Genomic DNA, 14994 nt, shown 5'->3' with positions numbered 1-14994 from the left:
TACCCAATACCTGTCTAGTGACAAATGACTTTAAAATATAATATGCAAGCAATTTTAAGATAAATGGGTTAAAAATTTAAAAATGAAGACTATCAACAATGGATATCTATATAGATATTTATATTAAGTCAATCAATAGAAAAAACAAAAGAAGGCATGTATATAATGATTTAGAGAAATGCAATGCCTTACTGAATGAAATGCACTTATACTTCTATATCTGTAAGGAGAAAAGATTCAAGAGAACACAGGAAAATATGAATCATGACTGAAACAAAAATGAGATGTTATTGGTACATTTTCCCTCAACACATGTAAATTGATCGATAACCAATTTAAGTAAAAATAAATTTATATTAGACTGGTTACCAACTACTTAGACTTCATGAAATCACAGCATCAAATATGTGTAATCCGTAAACAGAAATAATTAATTAAAGCACTACCTTCAATATTCTGATATTATCAATGAAGCAAAGAGAAAAATGAGAAACTGCATCCCAGGGTCTGCGTTTTCTCTATTTTATACTGGATATTCACCAGATGGTCAGTTTTATACTGGATATTCATCAGACAGTCAGGATCAACAGGCAATTTGACTGAATGATAAGGTAGGTGCTTCCTGTTCCCAGGGCTTTGGTTCTAAGAGAGATACACACAATCCTAGGGCCCTCCTAATACAAACTCCATCTTCAAAATAAATGTTTCATCTTAATTTGTTAGTTTCCCCAATCCTCATCCACCCCCTGAAACAGAGAACTCTGCATTTCTAGTCTGGCAGCTTATTGGACTTATGAAAGTTAAGAAGAAATTAAAATGCTAAAACATCCATCTGAGGACTTGAGTGCTGTTCTGAACTCTGAAATCAATACTGAACAAGGGTCTTTGAGTAAAGCTTAACTGAATTCTGATAAGAATTAAATTAAATTTTAGAGTCACCATGGATAGATCTCATTAAAGAAAAATCTTGATTCAAGGTTCTTATGAGGGAGAGAAGTCAAAAAGGATGTTAAGGATTTCCATTATTTGAATTCACCCGGCTCTTCCAAGAATATGATTAAATATCTCCCAGATAGTTTTCCTTGTCATAAACACAGCATTGGGACAAAAGCAGAAGGAACTGCATCTTAGAGAATCCCCAAGCCTATGCCTGGAATGGAGATGGAAACCCACACACTGTAGAAACCCTTAATTTAGTCAGATTAGACTTTTTTTGGTCTTATTACATACTCACAGAAGCACACAAAGCAATAAATATTAAACAGGCCAGGAATCTTATCAAAATTAAACTCAGTATAAAACCCATGCCACCACCATTGCCTACACAAGCCAATGTACTTTATATGGATTGCCTTATTTCATCTTCACAAACTTTTGGGGAAAATCTTGCAATCATTCCATTATAAATATGAGGAAAGACTGAGATAGATTAAGTAACTATTGCAAAGAGACAAAGCATTAGTGATGGAAGCGAATTCAAACCAATTTCTTCACACCAACTTACAGTGGTTTCCAATATTGCTCATGAGTCTTAGCTCATAAAGAATAAAAAGAAAAATTGAAGGAGACATCAAGAGCACCATTAGAATAGCAGGAATTAACAAGGTGGTCAAAACTGGATGAAAAATAAATACAAGACTCATAAAAAGACACAAGTCTATAGTCACTTAGCAGAGGGACAAACAGTCACGGTTCTCTTGCATGCTCTGCTGACATCATGTCACATAGCTTATTGCGATGCATTATTTCCTAGCGGTGGTCCTAAACCATGGTAAGTGACAGATCACTCAGCCTGTTTATAAAAGGTAGAGGAATTTGGGCCTCCCCTGTGGCGCAGCGGTTGAGCGCTGGGTTGCGAAGCTGCCCGCGGCCTCTGCGGCGCCGGTTCGATCCCCGGCTGTTCCCTGGCCACCACAGGAGGGTCCCACATCGCGTGCAGACCTCTCCTGCCGCCCGCTGCTCCCCTCAGCAATGTGCTTCGGTCCTTCTGCCTGCTCTGCTCCCCGCTCTGGCTCTGGTGAATTCTCTCACCCTCCCACGCTTCTGACTGTACCCAGTATATGTATAAACAAAACAAACAAACAAACCAGCAAACAAATAAATAAAGCATGCCTCTATAAAAAAAAAAAAAAAGTAGAGGAATTTGTAATTTTCTCTTTTCAACAAAGATTTCAAAAGGTGATATCTGAAATATTATTTCCCAAAGAGGTAAGTTTTTGTTCACTAGACTTTCCCTGATATGTAATTATTCACTCCAGATCAACAGGGCATTACTGTACTTATGTTTTAGACAAACTAAAATGAGGTGATGTCTACAAAGAATATGGAACTAGGGGTGTGACAACTGGCTCTGACACTAATGATAGAAATCACTGTGCTCCTCTCTGCATCTCTACATTTTCACTTCTAAAGACAGGAGTTAGACTAATGATCTTAAGATTTCTTTTTCTACCTCTAACACTGAATGGCAACATAATGATGTTATAGGTGTTTAAGCTGCCTTTAGAGAGAAAAACATAATAAACTTGAACCTAGAGTTGCCAAAATGAGATCTTAATCTTGAAGAACTTTCAGATCTGAGCTTCGGACTCCAGGCCTGGCAATTAGTTAGACTGTCAGCTTCTGGGAAAAGAGCAAGGCACCCAGCAACTTCTGCAATAAACTTGAACCTTATTGATGTGCAAAGCTACATGTTATACCCAATATTTTGTACCAGGGGTTTCTTTTATGTTAAAAGTCTCGGGGAGGCTGGAGGCCAAATCATGCTTCTTTTGTGGGTTTGCAAAATCACTACTTTTTCCACTAACAAGCATTAAAACAGAGATTAAAAACATGCAGAAAGATAGGAAAGAAATTTACTTCAGGTTACACGGAAAGTTTTTGTTCATTGCCAAATTGCTCTATCAGAAGATAATCTACCATGTAGATTTAAGTTGTCCAGAAAAAAGCTTAGCTAATGTGACTACAAGTTTATTTTAGTTATCCAGCTATGCCATTTAAATATTGTTGCTGTGTTCTCCAAAAAAAGGAAGGATTTGTTAACTTAATGGTCATTACTATTCATTTCTGTATAAAACAAGTGTTTCTTTGTTTGCTTCATTGAAAAACTGTTGGGTGTGGCATGTTGGGTTTGGGTAGGTAAGAGGTGAATTCTGCATCATGCACAGTGTTGTAAAACAATACGGTCTCAATAAAAAAAAACAAATTACATTATTGGGGGGAGGGTGATTCAAAGGAACCAGGAGTTTTATTTTATTTTTTTAAAAGATTTATTTATTTATTTATACAAACACTGGGTACAGTCAGAAGTGCAGGAGGGTGAGAGAATTCACCAGAGCCAGAGCTGGGAGCAGAGCAGGCAGAAGGACCAAAGTACACTGCTGAGGGGCCGGGGATCGAACCGGTGCCGGGGAGGCTTCGGGCAGCTTCGCAACCCAGCGTTCAACCGCTGTGCCACCCGGGAGGACCAGGAACCAGGAGTTTTAAAGAGTATTCACAAATCCAAAGGTCTACAAAGGAGACTTCAAATGCAAGGTGAGACCTAACAGCAGGAGGTGCTACTACTCGGGGAACTTTTCAACTTTTCGGATGCTTCAGGGAGTGTGCTAGCACATACATGCTTGAAAGGCACAGGAGGACAGTCTTCCCAGGAGACCACTAATTTAAAGTTGGCCTCATCCCAATGCACTTTTCCAACTTCATAGGAACATATACAAAAAATGAAGATGTGGCTATTTGCACACACATGCACATACGTTTTGAAGTCTAGGGCAAATAAAGCTCTAATGGCTATGTCCTAGCATCAAAAATAACTTTGCGGTCACAAAAGCATTAATTCGAAGGGAAATCTGCACCCCTATGTTTTTTTATTTTATTTTTTAAAAAGATTTATTTATTTATTTATTTATACAAGCACTGGGTACAGTCAGAAGCGTGGGAAGGTGAGAGAATTCACCAGAGCCAGAGCAGGGAGCAGAACAGGCAGACTGATGAAGTACACTGCTGAGGTGGGCAGCGGGTGGCAGGAGAGGTCTGCACGCCATGTGGGACCCTCGCCAGGCGGCCGGGGATTGAATCTGCGCTGCAGAGGCTGCGGGCAGCTTCTCAACCCAGTGCTCAACCACTGCGCCACCGGGGAGGCCCAGCACCTCTATGTTTATTGCAGCACTATCTACAATAGCTAAGATATGGAAACAACCTAATGTCCAAAACCAGATAACTGGATCAAGAAGATGTGGTACATATACACAATGGAATTCTATTCGGCAATCAAAAAAGATAAACTCAGGCCATTTACAGCAACATGAATGGAGCTAGAAGTGATTATATTCAGTGAATTAAGTGAGCATGAAAAAGAAAAATATTGGATGGTCTCACTTATAGGTGGAATATAGGGAACCAGACAAGGGATCAGGAAAACAAGGCAAAATTAGTAGGAAAGCTATAAATTGGAGACATTCAGCAGGGGAGTGGGATCAAAACAGGGGAGTGGCTAGCACAAGAGACTATGGTGATGGTTCACTTGGTAATTTTGTGGAGATTACATCTGAGAGGAGAAATCAAACTGGCACAAAAATGAACAATGATGTGAAATATATAAATAAATTTAAAGAATGCATATATCTTTGCAAAGCACCCGAGGATCAAATCTGAACTTACGATGTAGCAGGGTTCGCAGTAGGCTTTCTTCTCCACAGCATAGAAGGGCTGCCCTCGGAGCTTGTTGCTACAGATAATGCAGGTAAAACATTCCACGTGGAAGACCTGATCCATGGCAGTACATCCTGTGCCTTCCCCAACTACGTTTTCCCCACAGCGAGCGCAGCGGCCTGCAAAAGTGAAAAGGGGTATCTTATTAAGAACACACCTAGTAATACCTTCAGTCCTTCCGAAGAAGTTGAGGTGGGGGAGATAGCAAATTCTTCAAGTCAGCAGCAGCAATAGGACTACCACGACTGCCATCACCATCTTGAGGAAGATCACCAGTCTTGTCCCTCTGAAGACTGCCATGACGGGACCTGAGCCATTTGAGGGGTTGACACTCACAGCTATGTTCTCATAGAAAGTGACAGAGCTGAACTCCAGTCCCCAAGTAGTCAGACCAGTGTCTTTCTCTCATCTCACACACAAGTGTAACAACAGAATTCAGGGGATTAGGAGTGGAAGGCACACTGCATAACGCACAGTAGGGCAGCTTTTCTTCTTAGTCTATGTCCAGCTAGATTGGGAAGGCACTGGATCCAAACTTAAACTTCAATTCCTTTCACAAAACCTCTGCACCTAGTTGGTGGTGACAAGTAGATACAAAAGCAGTTCTTTTTATTTCCAGATTGCTAGAATGTTCTTTCTCATAATAATCAGAAACTTCCTTACAGTAACAGCTACCCAATAGTTCCAGTTCTGTCTTCTGGGGACTCATGAAACAAGACTCATCTCTTCAAGTAAGATCCTTTTAGGCTATTATAATTCATTTGGCATTGCCTCCAAGTCCATCCTTAGATTCAACACCCCTAAATCCTGTAGCAGTTCCATATAATGTTGGGTTTTAGGTTGCTTATGGCCCTGAGTTCTGCAATTTTCAGTGTTCTTAAATTGATACCTATCGCATCAGGACCACGTACGGAAAGCAGATTTAAGTTAGAAAATTTCACATTAATTTTTTAAAATTAACAATAAAACCTAATTAAAATATTTATATCAGTGAGCAATATGAGACTGGTTGCAATCAATATCAATACCCGGCTCTATCATGGGAATCTGGAGCCAGAAGTCAGATCCACATAAATTTTTTTTTTTAGATTTATTTTTTATTTATACAATAGCTGGGGTACAGGCCAGAGGCATGGGAGGGTGGAAAATTCACCAGAGATAGAGTGGGGAGCAGAACAGGCGCGACAGAAGAGGTCTGCTGTGCCATGTGGGAATCTCCCTGGCAGGCCGGGAATTGAACTCATGCTGCACAGGCTGCAGACAGCTTCACAGAGCTGCGCTCAGCTTCACAGCACTGTGCTCAACCCGCTGTGCCACAGGGGAGGCCCCAGATCCACATGCATTTCTTTCTTTCTTTTTCTTATTTCCAGTAAGTCAATAAATATTAACAAGTATTACAGGTCACTAGGACTGTCAACAAGAATTTGTTGGGTTTTAGACATGAGCTATAGTAAACTTAGTGTTTATATGTGTCAAGAATTTTAAAGATACTTTATATGTATGAACTCATTTCATATTTTCAACAACTATGTGATGGATACTATTTATATTTTACAGATGAGGAAATTGAGCCACAAAAATGGATAACTGATTTCAAACCCATGCTATCTGGCTGCGGCATCTATGGTCCTAACCACTATGCTCTCTTGCATCTTCTCAATTGTGTGCATCAGGATTAAACACAGAGATGACATGGAAAGAGTTCTCACAGAAGACTGCTTTCAGCACTCCATCACATTAGATTGACAGCCACTTCACACTCAAAAATGGGAGGGCTAAATGTTTCAACTGAGGAGAAGAGACAAATACATTTCTATTCTCTCCAGTTGCATTTGCTCTTGAAAAGTATTTATTTCTTGTTGCTTGAATTTATCTTTAAAATATTGTTCACACTATGCATCATTTTCTTCCAAAGGAATAAGGAATATCAAGTACTAACAAATCAAAAAGAGTCAAAACTCTTGGAAACTGAGCTGCCTCTTCTATAATTGACATTATAAAAAATGTTCAACATACTCTGGCCATGGTGGGGGGAATACTTAAAAACTATTTGCAATAAACTTGGTGACTTGTTTTACAAACTTCTATCTAAGAGTTAAACCTGTACTGGGTTTATTACAAAATGTACAACATAGAAAAATAACATTAAAATTTTGGATTTTCATTATCATTAGTAAAAAAATTGGGTTATTTCATATGGCATCATTTTTGTGATTATTCATTAAAAAACAATTGCTTTACTAAAAGTTCACTATGCTATGATTGAAAGTGATATTAAATTTCTGTGAAAGTGACATTAAATCAACAACTATGTGATGGGTACTATTACTATTTATATTTTACAATGAGGAAACTGAGTCACAAAAATGGATAACTGACTTGTGAAAGTAAAATTCTATGAGCTTCAAGATTTCATGTGACATTACATTACAGAAAATGCATTGGGGGTTACAGTCAAGTGGATCACCACCCTTTAGCTCTAATTTATAAAGAGTCATCATCATATTTAGAATTTAAACTTTTCTTTTTCAACTGCTTATGCAAAATCATCACATTCATTCCACCATATACACATTCACATCTAATATTTATAATAAGGTCCTTTTCTCTAGAATTTACATTTGTAATGTTAATTTGAATTGTTATTTATGGTACTATATTTATTATCATTTTTTTCATCTTCAATGAATCATATTCAAATCACTGATCAATTTTGGTGCCCCAAAGAACTAATGAAACATGATAGTAATAAATAAAAATGTTAAGGTTAGTAGCAGCGGACAAAAACATATTACTGACATGAAAATATACTGAGTCGAATGGCATTGGATAAACAACACCGGCAACACAGGTATTGTGATACAGGTGTAATCTTTTAGTAGGTGATAATTATAATGAGCATAAAGGATTCCTGTGAAAAGTATGCTTGTAGATTTCAGAGTTGTTAAATACAAGTCAAAAACTTATTTTTATTATTTTTCTCCCTTCTGGGCTCCATGATTATCTACCAGTATCATTAATGATCTTTGGACAACATTTTGGGGGAAACAAAACTGTATAGGTCAAATGTCAGCTATTGGCTGTGGTTTTCTACTAAGCAGGTAGAGGTAGCAATTCTGATTCAGACCATAGCTCCCCAGAGTGTAATAGGTGCAATCCAAGATCCTGAGTCTACCTGTTTGATGGAGAATTTGAGAGTGAATCTGGGAGAGAGGCTTTGTAATTCTCATCCTATTCAATAGACATTCCCAGGTATCCACTCTCTGCCCACTATTATATCCTGCTTCTGTGTGATATACAGAAATGGATTAGTCATCAGTGCCCTATGTAGTGACTACAGTGCCTATACACAACCTACATTCACATGACCGGAATGAGCAAAGTGCCATGAGACACAATGCTATGGAAATATGTGAGGACAATGACATGAGAGGTCTTAGGACAGATTTCCTAGAGAAGGAAGCATTTGAGCTCAGCTTTACACGATGGCATTTTGACAGGTGGGGATGGAAGAGAGAAAAACATTTTAGTTTTTCCAAAGAGGGAATGAAAGTGGCTGGGATTACTGGATCCATAAAAACTGCAGTAACTTGGTGCTGGCATAACAAGGATTTGTCTTCTCAGCTATGCAAGCAGATGAACTGTAGTCAGCAGGAACAATCACCTCCTTTGTATTGTGGAGAGTATTCTTCCAGAGTGGGTCAGCCTAATATGCTGGACCCAGACATGACTAGCTCTGCTGCCTCCCGTATTTTTCCTATTCTTGGGAGAAATCAGGGACACCAGGCTCGAGGGCAGTCAGTCTGGCACCTTTAGAAATCACAAGCACAGAAAAGGAGCGAAGAACAAAAATTAAAAATAGTCCTACACATCAGCAGGACAGTAAAGGTGCCCGAATGTTCTCTTTCACATTAACAAAAATGTACAAACTATGCCTTTTAAGGAGATATTCACAATGGAAAGAAAGTTCCTTAAGTAGAGTGCCTCCTTACCCCTAAAGGGGCTTATACTACACATTGTTAAAAGCAAACCACAATCTTACTCCTCTTTTAGAAAAGGATCTCAGAACTTGTAAGGGAGAAAATCCAAGGGAATGGAATCAGATTTGAAGGCATCCGAGCATGAAGGAAATAGTTGGTAGGAAGCTCAAGTTCATATCCAGCTCTGGTATGACCAGCTTATTGGCAAAGCTTAGCATAGTAACTTAAAAAGACAGTCTGGGGAGACTTTTGTTGAATTAAGGCACATGAACTACCCCCCTCACCCCATGCTTGTTTATATTAGTGCCATATATATATATATATATATATATATATAGAGAGAGAGAGAGAGAGAGAGAGAGAGAGCTTTGTAATGACTGTGAAGTCAGCCATTGATTCTTCTCATGCTTCTGACTCCCCTAAGCCCCTAGATGTAGAAACTTCTTTGAAACACTTCCTTCGACACTTCCTCCCACCACATGTGAGCAGCACATGCTCATTACTTAAATCAGGTTCCACTATCTTTCATGACCATCACAATGGCTTCCTGCTTGTCCCACTATCTCTGATTTACTTCCTCTTACAAATGGGAAGTCCTTACAGAAGTCTTAGTTTTAAGTCCAGACAGTTACACAGAATTTGAACAATCTACTTAGGAATGGATGGATGGAGGGTGACATTACAGGCAATTAACGGGTTGAACAAGGGGGATAGAATAGTGGGGTGTTGATGGTCATATTTATAAATTCTGGTTTTCCCTTTTGGTAATATGCATTTATTTATTTATTATTTCCTTTATAATGTGAAAAAATAAAACCTCTTATTTAAGAATGTTTTTTCCTCTGATCCAGAACCCTTTTTGATAATCACTGCTTATTTGGGAGGTGGAACAGGGAACTGGTCAGAGGCATTCTTAGAGTGGGGACCATGGGATCAGGGGTGACATCCTCCTAGACTTACATACTATTCAACATGAAAAGTAAAAATTTATGCAGACTTCAAGCCAGGTCACATATGTCTTTGTGTTTTCCTTGTTACTGACATTTAATAGAAATTTTTGGCATAAAATATTCTACTTTAAAATACTGCAAAGATTAAAAACCTTATATGCCAATGGTGTTAGCAATGAGCACATTCTTTAATATATTCTGAGAAAAAGCCTATTCTAAAAATTGAATCGCAAAGATATTAGAGTAGTGATATGATGACAATGTATTCCTAGAAACAGAACTTGCTTCAACTTATCCTATACCAGGCCATTGCTGGTATCCTCTAAAACAATCTCCATGAAGCTGATTCAGAAATTTTGTTCCACTAAAGTTACAAAAAAATAATAGAAGTTCCATTCTTTAAATGACAGGTCCATATGCCTTTAAATGACAGGTCCATATGACAGGTCCATATGACAGGTCCATACGACAGGTCCATATGACATTCTTAGGATGATGAATGTAGTGAAAATGGAGTCATTTGGGCTTTGTCTTGCTTCCTGCCACCAGCCACTAGAACCACTACCTGTGGCTGTGCTTTCCAACCAGGTTTCACGCCCACACATAGTAACGTGTTGTTGTGGAGGGTGCTTGGGAGCCTGAGCACAGGACACACGTACCTGTAATTTCGGACACTTAGGCAGAAAAGCCAGAGAGCACAGGTGTGAGCATATGTCAATATAGACACCTGGACCCAGAGGGATAAAGAGGAAATTCATGGGAGTTAAGGGCTCAGTTGCTGCTTCCCTGCCTGCTGCTGGTCTGCCTGTGAGTCTGGTCCCCTGATTCAGCATAAAGGTCTGTCAAATATACTGCAGGCTCCAAAATTCTTTTTTTGTCTGCCTGAATCAAAAATGAACCTGCCCAGCCTGGGATGGTTGTACAATGACATTTGCTAATCACCAAAACTTGTACTTTATGGAATCCTGTAGCAATAAAGCATGTAACAATAGACAATATGTTTTATAAAACTGCTTATGTTCTAGGGCAGTGATCTTCATCCTTGCCTGCATGTCATAATCATTTGAGGAATTTCAAAAAATATAATCTCCGGTACCCAGCTCCAGAGATCCTCATTTCATCACTGTGAGGTGGGATCGGTGCTTTTACAACCTTTCAAGTAACTAATATTCAGCCAAGTTGGGCCACTATTACAAAAGGGTACATATTTCTGCAGTGTGTGTCAGGACAGCAGATTAACAAATATCATCCAAACAGATTTCATCTGCATGTGAAAAAGTTAAGGGGCAGGTAGACTGTAAAAAAATGTCTTGGCTGAAAAATATTCTGTGGCACGGTTATATATGTTGCTTTGCAACAAACAAGAACAATCTCCCTAATACTGTTCTTTTATGTGCTAATTTGAGGTGTTTTCAAATGCTTTCCACCTATTGATAACATACTTGAACAGAATCAGCTAAGTTTTCTCATAAAATACTACGCCAGCATTTAGCCAGAGAAGGTAGTTAGTTCACTTAGATTAATTAGAATCAATCCAGTAGAATCAATCACTTTATAGAACAGGCTTCTTTTGTGATGCAAATCAATAAGAACCCACAAAGAATGTCAAGTGATAGCCATTTAAGGTGCCATATTGCATATTACTTCAAATGGCAAATTAAGTTTTTACTATTTCCTTACAGACTGATTTTAAATTATGTATGAATATTCACTCTCTTATGGTTACTGCTATTCAGCTCTGTGAATGCTGGAATTCTTGTTTCTTAAGAGCTGGACTCCGGGCACATCCAGTTCCCTCACTCCACTTGTGTTATCCTGCTTCATAGTGTTCTTGCTTAGATGGTCCTTGCAGACACACTTGCAGATTTAATGGGCACATGAATGGGAGAAGGAGGCAGGAGGTGGCTGTTTCCCTCTTTTTTGCTGTTCCCTATTCTCTTTCTCTCCTAATCACACACACCTCCAACAACGGGAGCAAGACTACTGTAGCACTAGACCAGTGGGAGGCACAGAAAGCTTTGAGAGATGATTGAGAAGCCTTTTAGTGCAAAATAAGAAACTAAGCTAGATTAGCCAAAAAAATAAAACTTACCACAAATTGCCTGCAAGAACAGTTCAGGAATGGTGGACAAAGGCACTGACAATACTTATTTGATAAGAGGTGGGCTAAGTGACCTGCTAGGAAAAGGGAGTCATTGTGAAGTGTAAGTAGGAGGTGAGTCACTTACAGATATATTTCCTTATGTTGGATCTTCAAGTAAGGAGGTAAATTGGGAGGGAGAATCCCACCCAGGGTTGCAAAAGCAAAACTGTTGTATTGATTAATTTACTTTTTGTATTGATTTAAATAGGCTACATTGTGAAGAAGCATTACAAAATTATAGAAGAAATTATTGGGCCTTTTTCTCTGTGCCAGGCACTGCCCTAAGTATTTCACCAATATTATCGCATTCAAAATCATCAAACCTTATTTATTATTATTTGGTAGATAAAAAATCTGAGATTGAGTCACTCTGCCAAGCTCTCAAAGGTAGAATGAGGCCAGCTGGTATCAGAACCTGGCCAGGCTCCTAAAGTCAGTTTTCCTAATCAGCATTTATTTTTCTATGACTATTTTTTCAATTGTATTGTTAAGTTTTCAGCATGGCTTAGGAGTAGACCCCATTCTCACTTCCAGGGAGAGATGAGACAGGCCAACATCACTTCTCCAAACTCCCCAAGTCTCAGGAGAGCTCAGTGATCTGTCACAGGTGGGGAAATCACTTCAGGTAAGGGTCCTTCCAAGAAAATCTTGATGTATTGAACCCAAAATTCTGGCTTCACTCCAGGAAAGCTGTTTAAAACTATGATACCCACTTTTAACCTACGTGGTCTGGGGAAGGGTCCTGAAAGAATGATGATAATGTACAGTGGGTTCGAGAACCTTTATCTAAAGAGAACTGTGTGTCTGTGTTGCACAAGCATAGTTTGTTCTGGGGTGTTCTTATAAAGCTCTGATGGTGAGGGCTGCGAATCTTGGACCATTCTAGAAGCTGCATTCTAGGAAACTGTGCTTCATTGGGTGGAAAAAGGCCATGAGTTGAGCACTTGTAGCCTGCTCCCAACCTCTGTAAAATGATTAACATACACATGCACATTGGCTAGGATAATCACTTTATGCAACAACTTCTGTTCCCAAGGGAAAAACACAAACAGCCAAAAATGAGACAACAAAACAAAAAAGCAAAACAAAAAGCAACAGAGCTTTACAGTTTGGGATATAATCCATGGTACCCTTTAAACAAAGTTATATATAACATGGTGTAAAACAATCAGACAGAACCGTGAGTCTTGAGGGAGTTATTCACTAACCCTGGGAGCCTGGGCAAGTTCCCTGAATTTTCTGAGTATGATGCCCCTTGTTTTCAAAACAAACAACTAACTAGACTCCCTAAGGCCAAATGGGTTTGACTGACTCATCTATCCAGCCATTCTGTCAACCTCTCCACAAACACATTCACTTAGTCTCTGTTCTGTGGCAAGTACTATACACAGTGGTAACCTTTCCTAAGCTTCTGTAAAAAGATGACAATAACCATCTTAATTACCTGAAGTTCAATGAGGGTAACAGCTGCAAGGTGCCTGCTCAGGCTGTTTCTTTCTTCCACTAACTATAGGAGGCAATAGCCCATCACAACTAGAACCAGAAAGAGGTACATTCCGGTCTCCCCCAACATGAGAATCAATGTGGGGATAACAGTAGCAGCTTCATCTGTTATGTAAGACAAATTTTTTAATAGAAGTTAGTCCTAGAAATTGTCTCAATCCTGAAAAACTTAGATGACCCCAGTCAATATTTAGTTGGCACTTATTATATCAGACATTGCTTTAAAAATTCAAATTATTATCTCATGCAATCCTATCAAGACCTGACAACATAGGTCTTATCATTATCTCTATTACAGTTGAAGAAATAGCAGTGGAGAGGGCTTGAGGAATTTGCTGAAAGTCAGAGAGTTAAATAGTGAAGCTGGAATTGGTGTCTAGGCAGTTGATTTTTGAGATCATTTAATTTGTCTTCTAATTTGACATATTATTCAGGACTCCAAAATTCCTAAGGTCATCTGGCCAGGCAAGAAACTTGTACAAACCTAACAACATTCCAGATGTAAATTTAATTATCTGTTTTGAATAAAATACTATATATCTCTTCAAGTTAATTTCTACAATGTGCATCCACATATTCCCACTCTTAATTTTTTTTTTTAAAGTGAAGAAACAATGAGCTATAACGTTATATAGGTTTTGGATCTACAGACTTAAATAGCAACGTCTGTATATGATTGTCACCAAAAACCTACTTTCCATCTATCACCATACAAATGACAGCCTTTGCCCAATTTATGCATCCCATGTTTCCCTTCCCTTTGGCAACTGTTGTTACTATATATCACACCCACCACCAAAACACTCACAGTCCATTCTCATAGTCCAATGTGCTCCCCACTTTTTTCTCACCCCTCTGTCTAGTACTCTCTGGTAACCACAGTTCTATAATTTTCCTAGAGTTTGTTGTTAGCTTGACTTTATCTGATTCTTTTTTTAGTATCTATATTCCACAAATAAATGATACCAACCAGCATTTTCTTTCTCCTTCTGACTTATTTCACTTAGCATTTTCTCCCCTGCAGCCATTTATGTTACAGGCAAATGGCAAGAGTTTATCCTTTTGATAGATGAGTAGTATTCCTTTACATATATGAAATACATATCATATATATATATATATGTATTATAAATGACAATGAAATGTATGAAACTCTGCCAAGATACATATATCACATCTTCCTGATCCACATACATCTATGTTTGGGCACTTAGGTTGTTTGCACAGTTTGGCCATTGTAAGTAGTACTGCAATGAACATAGGAGTGTATATTTCCCTTTGAATTAGTAATTTTATGTTCCTCAGGTAGATACCTAGGAGTGGAATTGCTTTGTTTTTTTCCCCTTCATTTGTTTCTTTAACTACCATATATGTCCCACTCAATTTTTAATCCATTCTTCTATATTAAAAATTCATTTCATGATTGATCTGTTAACAGAAGAAATCAATATTTACTGGTACAGTTACAACTGCTTTTGCAATGATTAATTTTGACTTATGATTTGAATCTGCACTTTGGAAGCTCTCATGGGAATTTATATTTCCCTTAAGCACTCCTCAAAGCTGAAAATCGTTTTAAGTTTCCCAGTGACTTTTAGCTTTTGTGGTGGGAAATCTACAAATGTATTCTGGTTACTTAAGAGCAAACCTAATGTGGTGTAAGTTTCTACAAGTACTGTGTTTCAATGCCCAACAACAGCCACGATCA

At 38.5% G+C, this 14994-nt stretch overlaps 1 protein-coding gene across 4 annotated transcripts in view; it reads right to left on the bottom strand.

Moving 5' to 3' along the window:
• LPP (LIM domain containing preferred translocation partner in lipoma) overlaps positions 1-14994 on the bottom strand; it is a 640196-nt gene that overhangs the window by 114543 nt on the left and 510659 nt on the right. For all 4 annotated transcript variants that reach the window (XM_054700434.1, XM_054700432.1, XM_054700433.1 and 1 more), the window contains one exon: positions 4660-4829. In XM_054700434.1, the coding sequence (XP_054556409.1) occupies positions 4660-4829 (170 nt within the window). The remainder of the gene's footprint in view (positions 1-4659; positions 4830-14994) is intronic.

The sequence above is a fragment of the Talpa occidentalis genome, unplaced genomic scaffold (assembly GCF_014898055.3).
Source record: "Talpa occidentalis isolate TD23 unplaced genomic scaffold, MPIMG_talOcc4v2.1 talOcc4.4, whole genome shotgun sequence".
Classification (NCBI taxonomy): domain Eukaryota; kingdom Metazoa; phylum Chordata; class Mammalia; order Eulipotyphla; family Talpidae; genus Talpa; species Talpa occidentalis.
Note: the sequence above shows the minus strand (reverse complement) of the source record. Positions and strands in the feature narration are given on the sequence as shown.